Source organism: Hetaerina americana, unplaced genomic scaffold, assembly GCF_022747635.1.
Source record: "Hetaerina americana unplaced genomic scaffold, ioHetAmer1.1.p SCAF_98, whole genome shotgun sequence".
NCBI classification, from domain to species: Eukaryota; Metazoa; Arthropoda; class Insecta; order Odonata; family Calopterygidae; genus Hetaerina; species Hetaerina americana.
Genome location: NW_027287627.1, coordinates 385,106 through 410,942, shown reverse-complemented (window position 1 = coordinate 410,942; position 25,837 = coordinate 385,106). Strand labels below are relative to the sequence as shown.

The 25,837-nt window shown below is 34.3% G+C and overlaps 1 protein-coding gene and 1 long non-coding RNA gene across 2 annotated transcripts; one reads left to right on the top strand and one right to left on the bottom strand.

Moving 5' to 3' along the window:
- The first annotated feature begins 3,388 nt into the window (after positions 1-3,388).
- LOC139699924 (uncharacterized) lies at positions 3,389-8,580 on the top strand. The gene is made up of 3 exons (XR_011703632.1): positions 3,389-3,477; positions 6,083-6,206; positions 8,520-8,580. It is a non-coding gene; the product is annotated as an uncharacterized lncRNA (long non-coding RNA).
- Positions 8,581-15,105: 6,525 nt separating this feature from the next.
- LOC139699922 (uncharacterized) lies at positions 15,106-22,761 on the bottom strand. The gene is made up of 4 exons (XM_071598336.1): positions 22,519-22,761; positions 20,586-20,810; positions 19,583-19,790; positions 15,106-15,380 (listed from the first exon to the last, which is right to left on the bottom strand). Exons 1-4 carry the CDS (start codon positions 22,642-22,644, stop codon positions 15,343-15,345), a joined length of 597 nt encoding a protein of 198 aa, XP_071454437.1. The 5' UTR covers positions 22,645-22,761; the 3' UTR covers positions 15,106-15,342.
- Positions 22,762-25,837: the final 3,076 nt, after the last annotated feature.

Here is a 25,837-nt window from a genome sequence, read left to right as displayed (position 1 = left end):
ATGTCGAAGAGTCGGAGGTCATTGAAATTCCAGCTAGCAAGGAGGAAGTGGACCACCATATTGAAATTCAGGAAAGGACTTCTCTTGAGGTAAGAGAAAAATTAGAGCTTTTCTGCTATAATGACTTATGCTTAATTTTTCAAATCATGATAACCATGAGAGGAACAAATGTTTATTTTTAATGCTGTAAATGTAATGCTATATATTTAATTAAACTATATTAGTGTCTCTGAACCAGACTTATGTTTTTGGTTGTATAGCTTCATTGTAATTCCTCACCAATGAAAAAGACAATAGCATTGAATTACTGCTCATGATATAGGTGGTGCATTCAAACAGGTGAATGTAGTGATTTGTCAGTTTTGAAGAGGATATAAGGTATGTCCAGGATTCTAATATCAAATTAAAGTGTTAGGATAGATAATGGCCATTATGAAGCATGACATGTATTAGGTTTGTGTGAAAATTGTGGCGGTATTTAATTTTAAGAACAGTAAATAGACAGTTTGTGCCCGGTGAAGACTGTAAGGGTGAATCAGAATTGTGAAGATGCTGTTTAGGTGTTCTGTTAATCTGCAGCTGATAGACTTGGATGCAATGTTCTGATACAATTTCAAATTCCTGGTGTTTACTGGGATGAGTTAGTATCCTTCTCTTTATTCTTTTTAGCACCCCTACGACCAAATCATTTTATTTGTTCTTTCCCTGACACACGAATTTATTATTTGTAGTCACCTATTTGCATATTTTATTTGCTATATTCATTCAGTGGGCTTTGTGAGGCTTGGATGCCTTCTCATTTCTTACCTGTCTGCTATCTTCTTTTTAAAAGGTTTTGAAAGGTTTTCAATCACTTTAACAGAGAAGTGGTCTCATCAAAAGATTGGTATTGCAAAGCAGGGTGATTAAGGATGGGATAGTTAAGGATCATGGTTGTTTTGGTGGAGTAGTATTGGTTATGATGAAAAGGGAAAGGGTGGTGTTTCATTGACTGATGTACTAGGCAGGCCATAAATTACAGTAAGGGCTCAGTTAATGTTTTTGTGGTGCAGGTGGTGTCAAGTTATAGCATTTTTGCGATGGTCCATATAAGTAATTCCTTTCCGATGAAAAAGGCAAAAGCTTTGAATCGTTGCTCATGATATGAGTCATGTGTTCAAATGAGTGAAAATAGAGATTTATTTCTTAGGATGAGATAAGGCATGCCCAGGATTATAAAGCAAAGTAAACTGTTAGAATAGGTAATGGCTATTGTATAGCATGGCAGGTACAAGGTTTGTGAAAAAAATTGTTCGGATTAATTTTATAAAATTAAATTTTTGTAATGCATGATAAAATGCCTTGAAATAGAAAAAAATTCCATTTCAGATAAAAAAAACTTCTAAGCAGGTGTTCTACGGTTTGAAGGTGCCCTGGTAGATGGATTTAGGGAGGTCGTTGGGAGTTTGAATGAAAACTATTTTGATGTAACTTAAAGATCACTATAATGGTGTCCTTTTAAGCAGGTTTTAATTTCAAGAACAGGAAATGCATAGCTTTTGCCAAGTAAGGACTTAAATGAGATGTCAGAATCATTGAAATTATTCAAATAAGTTGGGGTGTATTCAAATAGATTAATGTAGTGATTATTCAGTTTTTTAAGATGAGATAAGGTATGACCAGGATTCTATAGCAAATTAAGGTGCTGGGTAGATAATGGCTATTATGTGGCATGACATGTATTAGAATTGAGCAAAAGGCAGGATTTCATTTTAAGAACAAGAAATGCACAGTTTGTGCCATGTAAAGACTGAAAGGGTGAATCAGAATTGTGGAGATGCTGTTTTTAATATGATGTTCTGTTACTCTGCAGCTGATAGGCCTGGATGAAATGTTCTGATACAATTTCCAATTCTGGGTTTTTTCTGGGATGACTAAGATTCTCTTCTCTTTATTCTGTTTAGCATCTCTGTGTACAAATCATATTATTTATTCTTTTTCTTACACACAAATGTATTATATATAGTCACCTATTTGCATATTATATTTGCTACATACATTCAGGGGGCTTTGTGAGGCTTGGATGCTTTTAATGACTGGAGCACTAAGATATGCACCATCTCTCAGTTCTTACCTGTCTTGTACCTGCTGGTTTTAAAAGGTTTTCAATCACTTTTATGGAGAAATGGTCATCAAAAGATTGGTTGTGTGATGCAGGTTGATTAAGGATGAGATATTTAAGGATTGTAATGGTTTTGGTAGAATAGTATTGGTTATAATGAAAGGGAAAGGGTGGTGTTTCATTGAGTGATGTACTAGGGTAGACAGAAGTTACAGAAGAGTCAAATTTAATGTTTTTGTGCTGCAGGTGATATCAGGTTGCAATTTGGTAGTAATGAAGTCAAAGGGTTTGAAAAAGTGGCAGCATTTGCAGCATCTGTTGTTAGATTTGCCAACAGGGGCTTGGGAGAAACTGCTTGTGGGTGGACTTGAAGATGCTAATGTCCAGCAAATATCATGGGCATTTAGAATAGAAGGAAAATGTGGTAATAAAACATATGTGCACTGAATATTATTTATAATGGAGAAAAGTTCGTAGATTGTTTCATTTTATGGTTTTTGGATAAAGAAATTATGATAAGGTTAGGGCTTTTCAGGCAGTTTGGTTTAGGAAGAGGAATGTGTAAGGTTGAAGGTTTGAGAATTTTACTACTCAGCAGTTTTTCAGGTTGCCCACTTTTTCTGAGACAATCACGTAACTGGTCGGTGTATTTTTATTACGGGGGAGTGTTCTTGTAGAAACAGAAGCCACAGAGTGAGAAGGGGAAGAAGGATTTTGTATGGCATGCGTGGCTGCAGTTGAAGTAAATTTATTTTTTATAGTAAGTTTCATTGAGACTGTTAAAATTATTTTTCTAGGTGTATATGTGGATAGCTTGGAAAGTTATATTCGAGTCAGATGTAGATTAATTGAAAGATACTGTGGAAAGGATGAAGAAAAAGACATGTCAGTACCGTTTGAGTGTTTCTTTGATGAGAGAACTTATTTTCAAGTTTATCCATTAATAGATTGGCATATGCAGAAGCTATAGTCATGCGCATTAACTGCATTTTACATAGTCCCTTCAAAAAGTAAGGTCTTGCATTATTTTTAATGGAAAAGCAAATTTATTCTCAACTTTGTAAAAACCTTAGGAAAGCCTGAGGATTTCAAGTTGCCTTGATGATAAATCATGTTTTTTTATCCTTGTAAGCACCTTTATAATACTGGAGTCATACCTTTCTCATGCTGCATCAAAGCCAACTGGCTACTGCATCTTGCACTTCCTTATCTGACTTGAATATCTGTCCTCCAAGGTCTTACTATGCAAGAACTTCTGGGCACTCCACTTACCCTTCCACAAATTGCAAGTCAAAGGTCTAACATCAGAAGAGATTCAATGGTACACCTGTGAGTGAGTTTTGCAAGGATTAAGGCAGCTTTGCATGCCCAAGCAAGTGAGTATTTGGCGGGCTACTGGCGTGGGTAGAAACCTCTTGTATGCCCTGATAAAGTATGAGTGTATGCCTCTAGCAGGGATCATTGCTGCTTAGTACATCCAAGCTAGAGCGTGTGTGATTATTTTGCTTTTATTATATTATGTGTGACCAATAGGCCACTGGCATAGAGGGAACCTCTCGTAAGCCATGATTGAATATTAGTGCTTGAGACTAGCAAGGATCAAGGTTAGATAGTACATCCAAACTAGAGGGTACATGAATATTTTTCATTTATAATAATTTTATTTCATTATGTGAGATTGGTTGGCCCCTGAGCAGGAAGGAATCCTCTTGTAAGCCCTGGTAGCATGGGAGTGCATGTGACTAGCAAGGATCGATGCTGCTTAGTATATCCAAGCTTATATATTTATATATATATATATATATATATATAAGCTATACTTATTTTGTTTTTATTTTTTTATTATGTATGACTGACGAGTCACTGGCACAGAGGGAATCTTTTGTAAGCCCTGATATAATGTGATTGGTTGAGAATAGCAAGGATGCTTTCTATATAGTACATCCGAGGCATGATTATTTTTCATTTTTTTATAATTTTAAATTTTAATTCACTATGTGTGATTAGTTGGCCCCTGATGCAGTAGGAAACCTCTCATAAGCCCTGGGAGAGTGGGAGTGCAAGCGACAAGGATGGATTAATTCTGGATAGTACATCCAAGCTAGAGAGTGCATGATTGATTTTCATTTATTGTTATAATAATTTTTATTTTATTACTTGTGTTTGAGTGCTTGAGACCAGCAAGGATCAATGTTATATAGTCCAAGCTAGATGGGACATGATTTATTTGCAGTCTTCATTATTTCAATTATTATTGTTTTTTTATCATATTAATTATTGGTTTTATTGTCAGGTATTTATTTATTTTTATAATTTTTATTGATTTACTGCTACTTCTAATTTCCCTCATCCATCCTTTGCCCATTTATAAGAGTATGGCTGGGGTTGACTCTTATTATATTTGTAGGTAATTGGTGCTCTGAATTATTGGTAGCATATGAAATGAGGGTTCTCAGGATTATGCAAGAATATAATAAGTCCACAGAAGGAAGGCCAAGTTAGAGTACTATTTAAGAAGGTTAAATCATTATCAGAAAGTAAGAAGGAAAGATCTATTGTAGCAATTAAAGATAAGTTGTGTGAGATTATAGCTGACATAGAAAAGATCCAAGAGAATTGAAAGGAATAATGTGAAAAACTGTCTGTTAAAGAACTTAGGCCAACATGGTATCTGTTTTTGATTTCAATAGCTCATATGATAGAGTGAATTGGGATGAACTAATGAGTAAATGTGGAAAATAAGAAAAGATAGAATGAACAGGAGGCTAATCATTAACCTGCATATATCTCAGACTTGGAAGGTGTAAGTGAAGAACGGATGGTCTTGTTGGCCAGTGCTAGGAAGAGATGTAAGGCAGGTTTGTCAATTATATGATAGCTATGGAATAAGAATCAAAATTAATGAAAAAATATTGTACAATTTTGAAGAAAAGAAAAAAAGGAGGGCGAAAACTAGTGTTTAAAGATCTCAATTATGTTCAGTACCAATACTGTCAATGCAGCAGTGAGGTAAGGAGAAAACCTGCACTAGGAAATGAGGAAATAACAAGGAAGGAGTTAATGACAGGGATGTGGAGTAAGGATGTAAAGAAAAGACTTGTTCAAATTTGGTATGGGACATTTAGAGAAGTAGATTGAAGGCTTTTGAAATGAGGGTATGTAAAAAGATAGAGAAAATGTAATTGTCCAAAAAGAAAACAAATCAGGAAGTGCTAGACATTGTGTACAAGGGTATAAGTTTGTCCAAGAAATCATATAGAGGCAGGAGGAGTTGAGGAAAGCCATGTTGACTGGCAATAGGAGGCTAAAAACTGTAATAGAAGGGAGAATGCTAGTTAAATGAGGAAAGGGCAGGAACAATATAAGAATTTTGGATTGGGTGAAGGGAAGAAGTACTCAGAGATAAAGACTGAGATAATGTAGTTTGTCACTGGATTTTGTTTTGTTAGCAGTTGAAAAAATATCTATATGGTAGCTATGTCCATCCATAATCTAACTTAACCGCTCATTACCTAAACAAAATTATAATGCATATGAAGTTAGCACTAGTTGGCAAACTGCACAGCCTCAGTTGATGGGTTCTTCATATCTGTTCAATAGGGCTGAGGCCAAGTCTCAGGAGGCATTTCTGTTCCTCCCATTTTATTTTTTTAAAGGAAGAGGGTTGAAGTTTTTTACTGTGTAGAGTTGTAAGCGGTTACTTCTTTTGTATTTCTTAACAGAACAGGCTGACACAACTTCCCAGCAAGTCTTTCATAATCTCTGCATATATCAATCGTATCTTCCTAACCTATGCAAGTCAATTGTTAGAAGAAAAATATTTTTTTTGAAGAGGTTTCAGCAAAAATACTATTTTATTATACAAATATAATGTATACAAGTTAACAATTTTTTAATTTTAATTTTTAAAATAACATGTTTTATAACATATTGTTCATGCATATCCTGAAAATCTGTAATATTTTTTCCTTGATCTTGCAGGATCATTTGGCAGATGCAGAAGTAAATATGCCCTCTGAGGAGGAAGTGAAGATTAAGGATGATTGTGATGCTGATATACCTCAGATGAAAGTAAGACTGGGAGGGAAGGTGTTGCAGGAACAAGGTAAGGAAAGCTAAGGACTGTGCTATCACTTCATCTTAGCTTATTTCTGGTGTAATACAACTATTGGTGATTAACCCTTGCAGTACTTATAATGTATTGTGAAAAACTGCATTACCTTTTAAAAATTGTTTTAAAAATAACTGAAAGGCCATTTAAAATATTATAATAAACTGCAAAAAAGATGATAATGTTATCATCATTTTTGCAATTATTTAATAATGTATTTAATATTATTTATATAGCTACTCAGACTAGATCTTTAATTAATCTTGTTATGTTTTCAAGCCATTTCTAAATTTTGCTTGATTATTCTGAATTTAGATGTTATCAGTTAAGAATTATAAATGATATAACCAAACACAACCGTTTTCCCTTTCAATATCTTATGTTTCATTCTAAGTAAGATCTAAATATCATGTGAAAGGTGTCAATGCCATTCATTTGTTGTTTTTACATTTCCATTATTTACAGTTAAACTATTTTCTTTGGTTTATCATGTCTATTATTTCTTAGTAAAGTATTTGTTGCTTTTGTTTGAAACAACAGGATAGGAATAATTTAATTTTTTCTAGTTGCCCCATAGTTTCATTCTTAATATTAGTTTCCTGCTGTTCTAATTCATTCAGTTTCCATCAGAATTGGAGAAACCTTCAATTTCTTATGAAAGCACTTGTTAGAAGTATGTACCTTTTTGAAAATTAACATGCCAAGAATTATACTGTAATTGTGATGTCTGCGCAATGGAAATAAATGAAACATTAAGATGAGAGTTAAATTCCATACTCAGGATGTCACCATATAGGTTGTTTTCCTGACAACAGTTTTGTCTGTTTCAATGAGCTCCTTCAGGTCAAAGTGATCTTACCTGGTTTACTTCAACCTGAAGATGCTCATTGAAACATGGGCAAAACTATTGTCAGAAAAACAACCTACATGGTGTCATCCTGAAAATGGGGAATCTTTCATCTGAATGCCAGGAAAATATCTACAAACCCCAGATAAGAGTAAGTTTTGTGCCTTCTAATTTTACATTTACCCTAAGGTCCTAATGAGATATGTTGGTATGGCAAAATAGACAATTGGCTTGGTCAACTTGATACAACTTTGCCGAAATGTGGTATTTTTTATTTTCAGTCGTTAAAAGTTAGTAAAAAAAGGCATTAAATGAAACCAAATCAAAAGTAAAGAAAATTGATTTTTTGGAATAATTGAATTTAACAAGGTCATTACACAGCACTGCCTCAATTGATCTTGTCAATATATTATCAAGATAAGCTAAGACATATGCAGAACACCTTTTTATGCAGCAAAAATTTGGTTTTGAAGTTTGACCTATGAATTTTTAAAAGAAATTAAAATAAATTTTCATTAAATTTCTTCTGAAAAATGCATGAAGAGTTAATTATATTATGTTAAAATTAGTTGCAAAAATAATTTGCTACTAAATAATTCAGTGATTCATATAATTTAGCCAAGAAAAATGTAGACTTTATGTTACAAAATAAGCAAAAAAACATAATATAGCAAAATGACATAATTTTTATCTCTTATTTATTGGTCAGAATTTGAAGATGCTGTGAGTGACTTTTAATACATACTTGATGTACTTATAAAGGATTAGGTGCTCATTGGTTAAGCATACTTGGTGAAATAAGCAATTGACATAATAACAAAAAGGGTAAAATTTTGCAGATACCCAAAGGAGGACACGAAAGTAACAGGGAAAAAATGGCTGCAGTAGTCAAAACCAGCCGTGTCATTGGAACAATTTTTTTTTGATTTTGGCAATGAAACATGATGGTAAAATTTCCAGACCAAAACACTACAATAAATTTTTATTTCCTGTTAGATAAATTAGCAGCCGAAACATTTGTATTGCTCAAGACATGATATGCAAATTTATGGATTTCTTCTGAAGATTTGCATATGAAAAAAAAGATTTGCATACCTGATCACTGCCAAATTGTCATACTGCCCTCTTTGTGATGCAGTTTTTGAAAAATAAGAGCATGACATCATATGTTCACTCCATCTTCACTCACTGGATCTAGCTTCATGTAACTTCATTACGTTTCCAAGGCTCAAAAGAGAAGCACTTTGACTCTGATGAAGGTAAAACAAAAAGTGCTAGAAGGCCTAATTCAGGTCAGCAGTAGGTGATGACAGATGCTTTGTTCCTGAGATTTTATTGCAACTGACATTGCTAACATACATATTTAGACTGATGAGTATTTACAGGCAAGAGTAGATGTATGATTGTATAAATGTATGCACCTTTTTAATGAATATCTACTTATACTTCAAATCTTTCAGATAAACACCAAAAACAGGATGATGCAGGAGAAGATGCTTCATCCACTCAACTCCATGTGTGTGAAATTTGCCCTAAGGTATTTGAACAAAGGGACCTTCTCAAAGATCATGTAATGCATGTGCACCTTAGCAAGGTGATGCTATTCAGATGTGATGTTTGTGTGGAAGTATTTAAGAGAAAAGATGACCTTGCAAGTCATATCCAATTAGTGCATGCTGTTAAGAAGAAGCATCAATGTGATTTCTGCTCTAAAAACTTTCTGAATTTCAGTAAACTCAAAATTCACATGTCAACGCACACTGGGGAAAAACCATTCCAATGTGCATTGTGTTTAAAAGGTTTTGCTAAAAATATACTTTTACAGAGGCACATGTTGACACACACTGCTGAAAAACAACACAAGTGTAATATTTGTTCTAAACCATTTGCTACGAGTAGTTGTCTAAAGCATCATATGTTGACACATACTGGTGAAAAGCCACACACATGCAACATCTGTTCAAAATCATTCACTCAGAAAAGTCATCTAAAGTCACACATGATGATACATACTGGCGAAGAGCCACACAAGTGCCGGGTGTGTTCAAAATCATTCAAAAGGCATAGTCATCTTAAGTCACACATGATGATACACACTGGCGAAAAGCCACACAAGTGCCAAGTCTGTTCAAAAGCATTCACTTACAGAGGTAATCTAAAGTTACACATGATTACACACACAGGTGAAAAGCCATACAATTGTGACTTTTGTTCAAAAGCCTTTGCTTGTAGAAGTAGTCAAAAGAGGCACATACTGACACACACTGGTGAAAGGCCACACAAGTGCAACATCTGTTCAAAAGCATTCATCCGGAGAAGTGACCTTAAGACACACATAAAGACACATACTGGTGAAAAGCCACACATGTGCAGCCTGTGTTCAAAAGCATTCATTCTGAGTAATTATCTAAAGAGGCACATGTTGACACATACAGGTGAAAAGCCACACACATGCAACGTGTGCTCAAAGGCATACGTTCAGCGTAGTCATCTAATATCGCACATGATGACACACTCTGCAAAATGATCATAAAAATGTAAGATATGTCAATAATCATTCATTACCTGGAGCATTGTGAACAGAAGAGTGCTTAGGCTACATAAAATTGAAGTGCATTAGACTGCTTAGGATTATTTGTTATTCCTTAACTCTTCCCAAATATTCCCATACACTCTGAAAAAACCAATTGTAAAACATAAATTATAACTCTTTAACAGTGACATTGTCCTGTTTTATATAATTTTTCAAATAAAATATAATTGATAAAGCTGAAAATCTCTGGATGATTATGTACATCTTGATAACATTAATCTAAGAAGAAACGATCTCAACCTGTAAGAATAAAAATTTCACATTACATGTTAATCTTCAAATTCATCATTAACTCAAACATACCTATCATTTTTTCAATTTTTGGATCTTCTAAACGTTAAATCAACTTTAAGGCTTATATATATATATATATATATATATATATATATATATATATATATATATATATATATATATATGTATATATATATATATATATATATGTTATAACTATTTCACCCTTTTGTCCATCAATCATGCTAGGATTGTTATTAATAAGTTCATTTCTCTACTATCTACTAAGTTCAGTTTATACAAGGCAAAACACTTGCCTCATGTCTTTTTGCCTGGAAATATACCTGCTTTTAATATCCTTGAGGAATAAAATGATGAGATAAAGATAATGCAAATTGGGGGGGTCTATGGGAAATTTTACCTATCCAGACATTTTGAGCTAAATAACCTCACATTTCTCCTGAAACTTCTGCTGCTTAATGAAGAAAAGTTTTCCATGGAGAATATTTTAGAAATTATTCATTATAAATTGTTTCAGATCAGTTGCAATGGCAGCCTGGAAGGCATATAGTATACTCATTCTCATTAATACCGAAGTCTTGATTAAATGAACTAAGTGTAAAAGAGAATCCTTATACATATCGTACTATCTATTAGAATCTACTATCTCCTTATAGATATCGTATTATTATAATGTTTCAACATAACCAGGCATTAAATTATGGACTAAGGTTTATTTCAGTAATTCATCGTTACAATATAGCTGTAATATAAGCCAATTTTTCCAATGAAAATCAGCATTTTCTCTCAAATCTCTTAACTATCAAAGAGTTAGCAACATTGTCAACAGAATGATATACTTAAAAATTTCAGGGTAGATGGAAAATACTAACATATAATTATTATCAAAAATACAGTGACAAATGCGATTATATACATATATATGCACAACAAAACACTATCAAAAACATTCACCTATGCAGAGAAAAACACACTTACTGTAATACTAGCACACATATACAATAATGCACACTCAAGCAGACATACTAACACATGCATAAACCTACAAGCATGAGATGCCACATAATTAGATGCTCCAGTCATTTAAACCTCCAAGATTGTATCATGTCCATTTTAAGTCATCACTTAAATATCCTGCTGTGGTAGCAGCAGGATATTTAAGCCGCTTGTCAATTTCCAATTCCACACATAAGTAGATCTTCTCCTCTCATTACACCCCTACCCAAACTCTTCATTCTTTCCCCAATAACTACTTTCTCATATATATATATATATATATATATATATATATATATATATATATATATATATATATATATATATATATATACATGTGTATGTTGCTGTAGTCCAGTTGGTAGAGCATTGGACTGCTGACGGGAGGGTCCCGGGTTCAAGTCCCAGCCAAGGCGCGTGCATTTCCATTAAAGGTTAAGTGATTTTTGGGTACCAGGTCTTCCTTGAAAACCGTAACTGGAGCAGAGAAAGGAACTAGCCCCCAATAGCCTCCAAATACCAAGATAAGGCCTGAAATTAAGTTTGCAGGGCTAAAGTCCATGCGGGTGGCTCCTGCTCCCTGACGCTCAGTGATTATGATGGGGGATACTAAATCTGGTATACTTAGCCTCAGATTTGGGAGCCAGGTGGATATATAGGTGAGACAAGGCCTGAGTTGGTTTGTCAGTCAAAAAGGTTCACAAAAAAAGAGTGCCTTCAGATCTCTCTATTGTTAGTGGTGGTTACCCCACCATGCACATGTCAAACCAATTGACCTCACCCATCTTCAGTCCAAGACAAACCCGGGGACAAGCAAAGCATCCAGAAGTTAGACAGACATCCCATCCACAGCCAAGCATGTCTTCACCATCTCCTGAACCTAGGAACAAGTCACCAAAGCTGAGCATGGGGGAGCAGGATCCACCCCCATTGGCTCCAGCCCTGCAGACACAATTTCAGGCCTTATCTCAAGAGATGCAGACCATTAGGCAATTGCAAATCCAGCCCGGTAAGTCAGCAAAACCTGTAAAGCCACTACCACCAGCACCAATGATGGCACGGAGAAGAAGTTTGCGGCACTGTTCAGCAAGCCCGGCCACATGGATCACCCTACCAGAGGACAACAATGAGGTCCACACCCTGTGGCATCTGTTAATCATATGCATCAAATTACAGCATTTGGGATAAATGACAGTTATAAAGTGGCCACATGAAGAAATTTCATGGTCGCTATTGGTGATAACAAAGTCAAGATTTAGTTCAAAGAATTCAGCAACAATGCATTGCAGTTTTAAAAAAATATTGTTTCCTAAAGTTAATTATTGAAGTCTCTGATATTAATTAGATTTTCTACAGCTGCTCAGTTTTCAAAAAGCTCAAAAGATATGTCGGTGTGATAATCTTTTTTTTTGAAATTTTTATCATCTGCCATTATTAAAGTGCTAAATGTCTGCCATTTTTATGCTGTCCCAGTTTTCTGGTTGAAAATAGATATCTGATGATGAAATTGCCAGTGATGCTGAAAAGAATAAGACTGAATGTCTGTTATGATGTGATCCTTGTCAAAGAGGAGGTTGACACTCAAAGTGGTTGCTCTGTTGCTCCTGTAAAGGATGAAGAATTGCCAATGCTCAAATCAATGCAAGGTGACTGGTCCAGCAATGATGAAGCAGAGAATTTGGTGAGTTTTCATATTCAAGTTGCTTGCATAATGAGCAATCTGTGCTTTGAAATCAGTATTGTTCTCAGTTGAACAGCCATTTGAATTTTTATTATCTTCCCTCTTAAAATGTATTTGCACTTTCTATTTTGTTATCCTATCACCTCACTTGAGTTATTGTGACCATTAATGACTGCAGTTTATATACCTCAGTTTGCAGTAGTGATTAGGAGAAAGTAAACAATTCTATCAGTCGTTATAACTATGGAGTTATGAAACCATCTTTGCAGATGTAATGCTTTTCTTTGATCTTGCAGGACCCTTCGAATAATGGAGAATTCTGCTTGTCTTTAAATTAAGAATTGGAAATTAAGGATAAGTGTATAACTAAGATTCGGATGGGATGAAGGATGCCCGGGAAAGGATCAGTTGCTGGAACAAGATAAGATGGTCTCATCACTGTTGTAGATACACTTTCTCATCAGCAAAAGCCTTTTCACTGCCCTCAGTGTTTCCTTTTGAGTAATTATGAACTATCAGTTGATATGCATCAAGAATATGTAAAATCAAAATGCAAATAACTTTTTTCAGTTGGCAATTTGTAAATGCCATTTGCAACATGTGTTGGTGTAGGTCTGGATCTACTCTAGTGACAAAACACTTCCCTGGTAGAAATTGGTATGCTAACTTTTGCAAATGGAAACTGTTTTTCACTAATCCTCAATAGATGGCTGATTTGAATATTTGAAACATTCAACAAATTTGGTTTTTCTCCTGCTATCAAGTGTAAATGCCTTTTTAATTCATGTCACTAAGTTCATTAAATAATTTGGAATTAACCCTATTATTATAAGTTTGCATTAATTTGCAGAGATAATCAACATAGTTCTTGGTTCAGTATTTTATTTAATTTTAGCATTTGAGGATAGTCATTGCAATGTTGTTTTAAATACAAGTGCTGATGTTATTCCTCTATCAGTAAGAAATTTACTAAATTTGCCAATTAAAAATTCATCACCCATACCACTTTGAATTTTCAATGGTTGCTGCTGACAAAAATATTTTTAAATGCTTTAGTTACCTCCTCTGGCCACTTCTGTATCGTAAAGTTCCGGCTAAAGAACACCCCAAAATAAATTAATAGCCATTCATATGCAAGCATTACCATGATTGAATTCTTTCAAACACCACATATGAATCAAGTTGCATTGCCTGCCTTCATGAATGTTAGACTTCTCACAGCTATTTCTCTGAAATTTTCTTCTCAAAGTTTTACCAGGTATATATGCCTCTTGACCTTCAAACTATCCCTGCATAGGTGAAAGTTCCATTCCCACAGCTTCCCAAAACGGTTTATTAAAGGGCTACATAATAAAAACATGGCCATGGAAGCCTCATGGTTGATATATTGTTAAGTACACCAAAAACATGAAAATTCATTTTTCAAAAACAATGTAATTAAATTGAAAATATGCTAAATTGATGATTATGGTATTTTAATTTAAATGGATGAAAGAGTTCTTTAATAAATCGATGTAATCATAAAAGAAAAGTATAAAGTGATGTATTCTATCATATTTTATTAAGAAAATCACAACACAACATGATAATATCTAAGAACAATAATTTTTTAATTATAATTTTGGTGTTTTACAATAAAAAATATACTCAATGTGAGGGAATTGAAGCGAGCAGCTTTACAAATTTCATACAGAAGTGTCTTCTTTTGCACTTCAAATATTAGTCATTTGTTTCTCTTTGAGTGATAGATGTGAGTGTGATATTAGGGCACTTTAGTCAGTGTTTACTTCTTCATGCAACTTCATATGCTTCCTAAGGTTACTTTTATTAATAAATATTTTCAAACATATTGCACACTTATAAGGCTTTTCAGCAGCATGAGTCAGAAGATGATTATCCAGGTAATCTTTGCGATTGAATGATTTCGGACAAAACTCACACTTGTGAGATCTCTCGTCAGCATGTGACAACAAGTGCTTCTTCAGATTACTGTTTAGAGCAAATGATTTCGAGCACATATTACACTTGTATTTCCTCTCGCCAGTGTCTGTCAATATGTGTCTCCTTAGATCTCTATTTTCAGGAAATGCCTTTGAGCAAATTTTGCATCCGTGGAGTCTTTCATTAGTGTGTCTCAACATGTGACTCTTTAGATTTCTAAGGTGAGTAAATTCCTTTGAGCATATATCACACTTGTATGGTCTTACACTGACATGCGTCTTCATATGCACCTTCAGATTACCCTTGAGAGAAAATTCTTTTGAACATATATTACATTTGTGCCTCATTTCAGCAGCGTGTGTCAGGATGTGTTGTCTTAGGGATCCTTTGATTGAGAATACTCTTGAACATATATCACACTTATGCTACCTTTCATCTGAATGTGTCAGCACATGATTCCCAAGGAGACGTTTCTCCTTAAAAGATTTCGCACAGACCTTACATTTCTGTGGTCTCTCCTTAGAATGTGTGAACAGGTGTCTCTTTAAGATCCACCTTTGAGAAAAACTTCAAACATGTTCCACATTTAAATAGCCTTTCTTCAGGATGTGTTAACATGTGGCTTTTGAGTTGACTCAATCTTAAGAAGTTTCTGGTGCACTGTTGGCATTGATGATATTTCTCCAGAGAGTGCATCAGTTTGATATGTCTTGCAATGTCATTTTTACACTTAAATACTTCCAAGCAAATATCACATATGAATTTTATCCTTTTCTTAAGCTGCACGACAAATTGACAAGAGTGCAGTAGGTTACTTTCAGCATTTTTCCCAGTACCATCCTGCTTCTGGCCTCTCTCTAAATATTTTAAGAAAAAGATTATAATCAATGACTAGTTATAAACTAGTTTTTCATCACAAGTGGGGATATTCACGTTTCTATACATAAATAATAATATTTAAACATATTTGTTTACATTCTTTTTGTATTAATGCATGTAGGTTTACAATCAAATGCCTAAGTCTGCCATCATACAAATTCATCAGCCTGTCTGTGTATCTTATCAACTGCAATAATGCTAAAGTCTCAGGAAAAAGGCAGCTGTCATCACATAATGATGACCTTAATAGTTACTTCAATGAGATTTTCCCAGAATGTCCACTGAAATTACTTGTACTCACAACGAAAAGATAGACTCATTACTTGTTAGCCTCTATATATACATTTTTTTAAGAAGTATAATGTCAGGAAATGGAATGACATTTATGACAATTTATGTGAACAGATACTTTTTGCTCAATTCTATGGTTTTATAAAATCATATCAAAGAGTAATTTTTAAATACTTTAGAAATTATTTCCTCTCGTTGATAATTTAAACTTTAACTGCCATTGAATGAAAACTATGACCCTTGTGCAAAATTTCACCCTATTGTTGACTATGTCAATAGACTTTTTAACCCTACATACACCTTTTTGTTCACTTAAAACAAGTAGGTATTAAAAGTCAAGAAGGGATAGGGTTGATTAATGTTCAGAAGGGATAATTATATTTACTATGCTTTAAAAGAAAAGCAAGCAGGAAAAGAAAATAGCACATAGAGAAGGAAATTCTTTAACATAAAGAACAGAAAATTAAATTAAAAACATAACATTCTACTTCTTTCAACAAATGGAACAAAGTAAAACAACAGTCACTGAAAAGGCTAAACTAAAAAAAGTAAAATGGGATCTATGAAAATGACAATACTTAGCGATGAATAATATCATGAGTTCAATCATGACCAATTAATTAATGAAAAAAATGGTCAATTTAGTTAGTGATGGTTTAATTCTCCTAACAACCAAGCCTTATATATAATTATGTGAAACCAATTATAAGCGCAGTATTATTAAGAGGTCATATCCTTATCCTGTGCTACATGATTTCCCAATTAAACATATGGGACACTTATTATATTGATTACTTTTTGTTTAGCAAAAAATGATAAAAAGGAATTATTTAAAAAAAGGGGTTTCCATGTTGTCTTGCAAAACTTTTTCAGAAGTGTTAATTTAGGATATTTATTTTTTAAGAAAATATATTTTTGACAGGAACTTTGAGAAGAAAAAAAGAACCTTCCCTGAACCTGAATCATTAAGGAAAGAAATTCTTTAAAAGGTCAAAATACAACTTTCATGCTTCTGCTATTGATCAAAAGTAAAAAATAAATCAATAACCATTGATATGGCAATGAACATGTCAGTGAACTTAGGGTTATGTTATGCACTAGTTTTGGCTATGGCATATTATATGGAGCATACAGATTGTTTTTTCTGTTAAATAACTGTAATTTTGTCTTGGCTTGCCAAGTCTTTTCTCTGGAACAGGGAAAGGGACTGGCTCCCATTCCCTGATGTGTGAATTTCAGTCAGGCTTAGTACTGGGTGAGCCCTACTGCTACCTAGCGAACCAACTTTCATGTTCATTACAGTTAACAAATTAACCTCTTAACCACTTACCTGCATGTTTATATATGTTATATATATGTATGTATACTGTATATATATATATATATATATATATATATATATATATATATATATATATATATATATATATATATATATATATATATATATATATATATATACAGTATGCATACATATATATAACATATATAAACATGCAGGTAACATATGTATGTATTTCATGATTAACCACATACATATAGGTACACATCTATATCTATCCTGAATGAGGGCAGTTCAATAAGTACCGGTGTTTAATAACAAAGGGCCTTTCTGAAGGAAGTATATGTCTTCATTATGTGCTGCCATCTTTCAAATGATGGGAAAATGAATTTCAGACTGATTTAAAGGTTAGTTTGAATTTGGCAGCTATTTGAAAAAGACTTGTTTTGTGATTTTTGCTGAGATGGGAAAGGAGCAGTATTATTCAGTAATTCACTTTGTGTATTTGAATGGATAGAAATGCAAGGAGATAAAAGCAAAGTTGGTTGCTGTTTATGGGGAAATTTAGCCAACCATGATCACAGTTAAATATTGGTTGAATGAATTTTAATGTGGACAAACATCTGTTTTGATGAAGAGTGACTAGGACACCCAGCAGACATGGCTACCCAGAAAATTATTCAAAAAGTCCTCACCATGGCTCTTCATAGTGCACAAAATAGCAGCGGCCATGGGAGTGTCGACCAGAATGGCAATATTTCACATGATAAGTATGGGATGAAAAAATTGTCAGCACAATGGTTGCCACAATTGCCTATTGTGGACAACTAGCTGATCTAAAGATGTCGACCAAACTGCATGAGCTACATTACGAACTCCTGGCCCATCCCTCTTATTCACCTGAGCTACCTGTGCCTTTCTTATATTTCCTAACATGAAGATATGAAAAATTCAGCTCAAATGATAAAGTTATCGCTGAGACATAGGCATATTTTGGAGATGTTGACAAATCCTATTTTTGGAGGGGTTAAAAAATTGCCACAATGTTGGGAGATGTGTATATTTCTAAAGGACTATGTTGAAAAATAAAAAAATATTTTTGAAATGTGGTGGCTTCATTTCTAACATGGATACTTATTGAACTGCCCTTATACGTGAAGAGAAGTTGCAAGAAACTTTTTTAAGGAAGGGACAGAAGGAACTAAGGAAATCATTTTTTAAGAAGGGTCTGAGGATGCTGGATGGAAGGGATAGGTATGGTGAGATATGCTAAAGTAAAAATTGGATGATGGATTTCAAGAAGGGTGAGAATAACATGTAAGGTGTTGGGAGTGGAGGGGATTATCATGTGTGAAGGATCTGCGAAATTGAAAAAAATCACCATTAAACATTTGTCTCCAGAAGTAATGATTATATATGCCTTATTTATTATTCTGTATAAATCTGAGGATTTGGTTGAAGAGAGGTCCTTTTGAAAGGGGCATAGCGTAGATTTGAAAGGAAACTATCTCAATGGTCTGGGTAATTACAGATTCTATCTTTTTATGGATAGGTAATAAGAAAGGACCATTTAGTTTGATATGGATAGCAACTGTTACAATGTAAGTATGGTTCTTTGTTATTCAGCTGTATATGTAGAGAAGAATTAAATCTGGGTTCGGGAACATCCCAATCATTGTAAATACCTTGCATGAGGCCGGACATGATTATTAAGTCTAATATTGAGGGATGTGACACACTGTCCAAAATTAGAGGGAATGGCAAAGTTGGTGATTCAGAAGATAAACTACATTATTGGAGGTCATGATGAGAAGGTAATTGGTGAGAGAGTTAAAAACTGTATGGGATATGGGTGAGATTCTGGTTTTTAAAACAAATATTTTACATATAATTTTACTGCAAGGAATGCGAGTTATTAATGGAAAAGTTGAGATGTTAACGATGGGATTGTTGGATTTGAGGTGTGATAAGTTGGTAGGGCATTTGAAAGTTAACAAGGAGCAATTAGGAAAAAGATTGAAGAGGGAACTATCAAGTTTGAGGATAAGCTAGAGATCTTTAAGGATAGATCCATCTCCCTGATTCATGAAATCCCCTGGTACCAACCTAGGGTATGTGCTGAGGAATGGATGTATTAGGGAATTGAAACCATTAATATTTTGTTGAATGGATCATTAAGCTCTGGCTCTGTGTGGCTTTGTATCATAGTCATTGGAAAGAAAGAAAAACATAATAGAAAGTGTTATTTTTAGAGAGAAGGTGGACTGTTAGGATAAACCCAAGGGAAGCAGGATTAGGGGATTCACAGTGCTGCTCATCCAATGGCATTAGTCCACAACACTTGCAAATTGGCATGCATGCAGACTACATCTTGAAAAATAAACTTCACTATGATTGCAAAAAATGTTAAAAAAGAGAATAAACAGTTATCAAAGGCATTGGCTTTTACAAATAAGGAAGATTAACAAGTTCCTTGAAGTTTGGTTTTAACATATACTGTTGGTATACACAATAACAGTTCTATCTCATTGAATAGGAAACACTGAGGGCAATGAAAGGGTCTTGCCTAAAGCAAAGTGAAAAACTAATAGGCATGAGACCTTACCTTGTTCCTGCAACAGATTCGTTCCCAGGAATTTATCCTCCTGAGGAATGTCAAAATGACAGTCTTCCTTAAAATCCACTTCCTCATTTATGAATAATGAAACATCTCCATCTTCCAATGGGTCCTGAGGAATGTCGAAATGAAAGTCTTCCTTAACATCCACTTCCTTATTAAAGGATAATGAAACACCTCCATCTTCCAATGGGTCCTGAGGAATGTCAAAATGACAGTCTTCTTTAATATCTACTTCCTTATTAAAGGATAATGAAACATCTCTATCTTTCAATGGGTCCTGAAAGACGAACATTACAGATAAAGTGAGATCTCATTACAGAGAGAGATGTGTTTTCAGAGAACAAAAATGACTAATGGAAGTATTAATATTCTCCTAATAACTTCTGCAAAAAGAAGAATGGGAATTGAATTGCCTAATGGTCAAAAAACATACAGAGGAATGAAAGGATAACAAACAACCAAGTGCAACCATCAAGATAAAAGAGGGTTTTCAAGAAAATAAACAGGATAGTTTTATTCCAAAGAAACTGAAGGAGATGCCGCAAAAGTAACTTTTAACAGAGTCATCTGTTAATTTGCATTTCAATGCAACAATTTCAGCGGCATCTCACCCAGTGTCGTTGAAATTTGTCAATGTATTAACACCATAAGTGTTTAAAGTTGGCTTTAACCTTGTGGGATGTGGCACATTGTGCACAAATATCAATGCCTGTGACATTGTATGCACCATAATTCAAAACAACATCTTGTTCCTTTAAAAGCCTAAAAATTTCAGAGTTTAAGAGGATGCCTCAGTAGCTTAAGTGGCTAAAGAACTCTACCAGATATTGAGGGATCTGGGTTTGAATCCCAATCAATGCAAATGATTTTTACATTCTGAAATTGTTGCAAGGAAAGTTTTACCTTAAATAGGCTAGATTTAATATGCAGATTGTTAATTGTGTACACATTATTATACATACACACAACATTATATATAGACACTCACCAAATTCTTTGCTTCCACATTACTGCACCAATGATTTTCACTTTCTTGAATTGATGCAACCATTGGCAGTTCTACATCCTTTTCTGGAGCAAAAGAGCATCCACTAAAAGTCTCAGCCTCTTCTTTCACAATAAGAAAGTCATCTCGGACATTCGTGGCACTACTGCCAACAGTGTCAAAGGCGAATGCATCCTTCTCGAAGTCTTTCTGATTCTCAGTGGGCAACTAATGGAAAGCATAAACAGGTTATAATATCATAATGGCAGATGATACACATTTACAAATAAAAGCATCAGGACAATACATCTTTCCAGTTAAGCAAATACTAGAAACAGCAGTAAAACACTTAATCACTTTAAGATAATTTGGTAATAAACTTTGTGAAACAAAATTTATTTTCACTGCATTGCATAATAGCTCAATTCTTTAACCTTGATCAATACTTTGTTGTAATTATTAGTGGTAATCCAATTTTTGCAAGTGCTCACGAAATAATTGACATCTCTATCAATTATTTCTGTTCAAGGCGAATGATATGAGATGCTACAGCACTACTGAATGTCAACAATTTGCATGACGTACCACAAACCATATCCTCTCCTAGCCTCTATGCACCTTTGTTGTCATTGCTCAGGACATCACCCTCTTCATTATAAACCATTAACACTGCAATCAATGGGAACCTTCATTCGGCAGTTAATGTTATAGTTCACCCAACTTTAACCCCTACATGTCATTATGTGAAATTCAGCCATTACAAGTGTATTAATAATTAGGAGTAGATAAATTCATTCCCTGTGCCACCAATGATTTTTCAGGGTTACATCTGGTAACAAAATAAGATTGAAAATGCTGAAGTCCGTGATATAGAGTGACCATAGCGGTGTGTGTACAAATCCAATTGAAGTCTCCCAGTTGGCGATTCAATATCTATCACCTGAGGATCACACCTCAATCTACCACTTATATTTCTTCTTAATCCCATTTAAAAAGCAAAGAAACATCCTGCCTTGATAACATTTAATAAAACCCTTCTCAATTCATTGGAAAAACCTATAGTATGAGGGAATGTCATTGATGGACATTGACACCACCAAATATGCAAAATTAAATATCAGGGTGGCCAAATTATGAAATGAAAAAGTAAATATAAGCCTAATCAACATAGACCTAGCAAAAGATAGAATACCATTGGTAGAAGTACACAGAACTGACAGACTTGATTATTGATCAGGTCTTAATGCCTCTGAGCAATCATGAGGAATAAATTGACATAATATACCATCACATAGAAGACATAATAGGGTATGTTTCACTCAGGGAAACCCTTGATAGTGACTGCAGAGAGATATGCAATACTGTGCAATGGAAGAGATGGTGATGACGAGGGAGACTATGGTTTATGCGCAACTAATGCCTGTAGGGAGAAAGAAATTGAGTTCTGCAGGAGAGAGAAAGCGGATAGTCATCAACAAACTTGGCTATGACTAACCAAAACCAAAAAATGTATTTGAATACAAGGAAAAGTTATTCCAGGTGACTCAGAAGATTATCAGTAAGATTACTTATTATATTCAAGAAAACATTTCCAAATCCATTCCAGAGAATATGCAATAAAAGATTCCCTCTAGCTCAAAGCTGTATTCGTTTTTGATATTGTTCAATTTAATGCATTAATTTTATAGAATACATTTCCGTTTTTTTTAACTTTTTAAAACGAGGAAAGTTATCTCTTGTTACAAATTTTCCTAGAATATAAAATTTAGAAACTTTAATTTACCCCTTTTTAGGATTGGTATCTTCGCAACACTTAACAATAACTGGCATTGATCATGACCTTGGTGATGACAAAATTCCTTTCCCGCAGATTCGTTTTCGCAGAGGAATATATTATTCGTTGTTGATACAGTTCAATTTAATAAATACAACTGACCTCCTCTCGATTGGTTATCCCCTCCTTCGTCTTAAAATTGCACCCCTTTTTCATGCGATCATAGAAAACAGACAAACACTCCCCACATCGACGCTTAAATAGCCGGTATTCAGTCAGTAACTCCATGCAGAAAGAACACACCAACCAGGGATGAATTTCATCCTGCACAACCTGATTAAATATTTCATAAACAGATATTTACCAAATAACGCACTAAATCTTCTGGTCTTAATATCACCATTATTTTACGAAAGAGTGTGCGCGACATACAAACGAACTTCTATCTCGTATAAGATTTTTTACGCACATAACATTCTAAGCACTGAACACAGACAACTAAACTTACTTTGAAATCTATTAAATCTTCTATAGTCTTTTGCAGCATGATTTGTAATTTAATATTCTCGCCGAAAACATTGATCAACAGTCCACGACTGTTTCAACACAATCTGCACACTTCAAATTTGGCTTTATCGCACATTATGAAAGTTTTAGACTACTACGAATGATTTTCTTTGCAATCTTACCCAAAATAATTCTGCAATATGTCACAGTTTAGTTGAAATAGAACTAAAGTTTATTAAAACAGCCGAAAACTCAAAGTAAACAACTCAACAGCTGGACACTTGCATTCCGTTCTTCATCTGTCACACTCTTCAATGGAATTGAGTGATATGGAAAAACGGATCTTAATCCGATCAGATATATGTCTGGGTATTTCAATGTAATCTAGTAATTAAGGGGAGGAAAAATAATTCCGTTTTATATAATTTTATTAGTTAGGGAAGAATGACCGGCATTCTTTGGTATTATATACAAATCGAAAAAACTAAAAAGGTCTAATATGTTCCGATCATTCATTTGAAAGACCTGGATCAAAAGATTCAGGTACGTTTTGCTGATGATAGCTAAATGTAAGAATTACCCAGCATTTATACATGCGAAAGTTATTGTGCGTTGTAGACATATAGTGTATTAAGAATATTACAAGTTCCATGTAACCGTCTCTTCATTCTGTTCCTTCCTGAATAAACATCAAAATAAATCTTCGACCCGTAGGAACGGGACTTTGACGAACTGAATCTTTTTCTGACGATCTGAATCGATGTCAAGTTAACGTTGAACGTTGTTTGTCATGGTTAATCAGATAATTAAGATCTCAAAAGAATCTTAAGGTAATTTTAACTGTCAATGTTTCATGATACGTCTAATAATTCCCAAATATGTTCATATGTTCTGACCCAGATTCAGATCGACTGTACTCCTATCATTCCTTTGATTTACAAGAAATACCGCAGAAATAAAATGAACAGATGAAGAACCAAACGCAAGTACCCAGCTGGGAAGTTTTTTTTGTTTACTAAGGTTTTTTTATCAATTTTGAACAGTAATTCAAGTAAATTGGGAACGATATTATCATATATTTACCGTAAGGTTCTTCAGTAAATCCCTGTCCGATACCTGTGACACTCCATCCTGCTCAAATCTATTTAGAAAAAAACCTATTCCGCCTTTTATTCACTCTCTTACTGGATTAGACGTGATTCACCGGTTGGGATTCGTCAACTTGTGTAATGTGAGGAATTGTGATCCTCTTCCTCCAAAGAGTCGGTCATTTTTATCGACCCTTTTGCTCTCGCACATGAACTGCTGTGTTTAAGAAAAAATAAGAAGAATGAAATGCCAATCGCAAGTTGTCGAAGCATTTCTGATGTTGTATTGTGTGAATAATCGAACTATTTCTCGTCATTTTTGACAGATGTTTATATATTTAACGTTATATTGTCCGGTCAATCATCCGACGTAATCTTAAACGTTCATAATGTGTGATAAAATTGATTTTGTAGTATGCAGATTGTGTTTAAACAGTGGTGGGGTTCTGATAAACATTTTCGACAGGAATAATAAATCGGAATTTATGTTGGAAAACACTATAGAGGATTTGATAAATGTAAAAGTAAGTGAATTGTATGTGTGATGTCCTTTCTAAAATATTTTTTGAAGATCTTCGTGGTACTTAAAAGCAATTAGTTCATGGAATGCGTAAGGTATTGGGGAAAACTATAGTGATTAGTAGACAAGAGTAGATTTCAGCATTATAATGTCAATATATTGTTTGGATGTATTTTATCAGGTTGTGGAGGATGCAAATTATCCCTGGTTGGTTTGTTCGACCTGCATGAAGAAGCTTACGGAATTCCGGCTATTTAAGAATCGATGTGCAGAGTGTCTGTTTGTTTTCTACAATCGTATCCAAAAGGGGTTCAATCCTGTGACGGAAGACTGGTTAACTAATCGACAAGAGGTTAGTTGCATCCATTAATTTGAACGATGTATGCAACAAAATCATATCTTGCCCCAAAAGAATATATTTCGTTGCATCTGTGTTAATTTATATGCTGCACAATTCATTCCCGTATCTCATAATGCCTGTGATTGATAACTTTGTTATCAATCACAGGCGTTATGATTTGTGGCAAAAATGTGCACTATTTGAGCACGTAAGCTTGGTAAAGTAATTTTGTTTAAATTACTGTTCATTTCACCACTCCCAAACCGACATATGCAAAGGCATCCTATCTTTTATTTCAATCATCTTGCATCTTCAATGACCATGTTCCCGCACTGTTCATAACTGCGCTCCATGTCAAAGTAAATGCGATCATTTTTTTGAACATCCTTTCATTACGCCCTGTCATATCTATGTATAAAATAATTCAAATCATTCAAGAACCATTCTTATTTGACATTTTCACACTACCGAACAGTGGGGTTGGGTTCGATTCCCTTATACTTCTTAATGGGGTCCACGGTAATAGGTGAATTTAACATAATGCCATGAAGGACTTAGTATTGGGTGAATGCTACCATCCCCTACCAAACCGACTAAGTTTGATTACTGTTTTAATTATTTTTAAGGAGGTGAGTGACGTCCTGACCCAAGACAATAAGAATCCTGAAGAGCATATGGTTGATGGTACATCAGACAAAGTGTGGGCTTTAAGTAGTACCGTGGAATCTGCTGTACATTCCGTGGGAACAGCATCAGTTGAGATGAAGAACCCATATTCACCAGTCCATGGAATGAATTTTATGGCCATGAATGATTGCAATGAAGTGAATATTCAGGTGAGTGAATTGAGCTGTTATCCATTGCAATCATAACCAATTCTATTTTGCAAATTAATATTGTAGTGTCTTGAAAGTTTAAATTTTTTTTTCTTAAGCATGGAGAAGAAGTGCAATAGGTATCAATGGCTCTGGCCTTTCAAACACCTACACTGAAATGTTGAACCATCATTTGATAATGTTTATTCCA

Coding starts and splice junctions, on each gene's coding strand:
- LOC139699922 (XM_071598336.1), bottom strand. CDS start 22,644: ATGGAGTTACTGACTGAATACCGGCTATTTAAGCGTCGATGTGGGGAG. Junction 19,791..20,585: donor ATGTGGAAGCAAAGAATTTG/GTGAGTGTCTAT, acceptor GACATTCCTCAG/GACCCATTGGAAGATGGAGG. Junction 15,381..19,582: donor GAATCTGTTGCAGGAACAAG/GTAAGGTCTCAT, acceptor AAATATTTAGAG/AGAGGCCAGAAGCAGGATGG.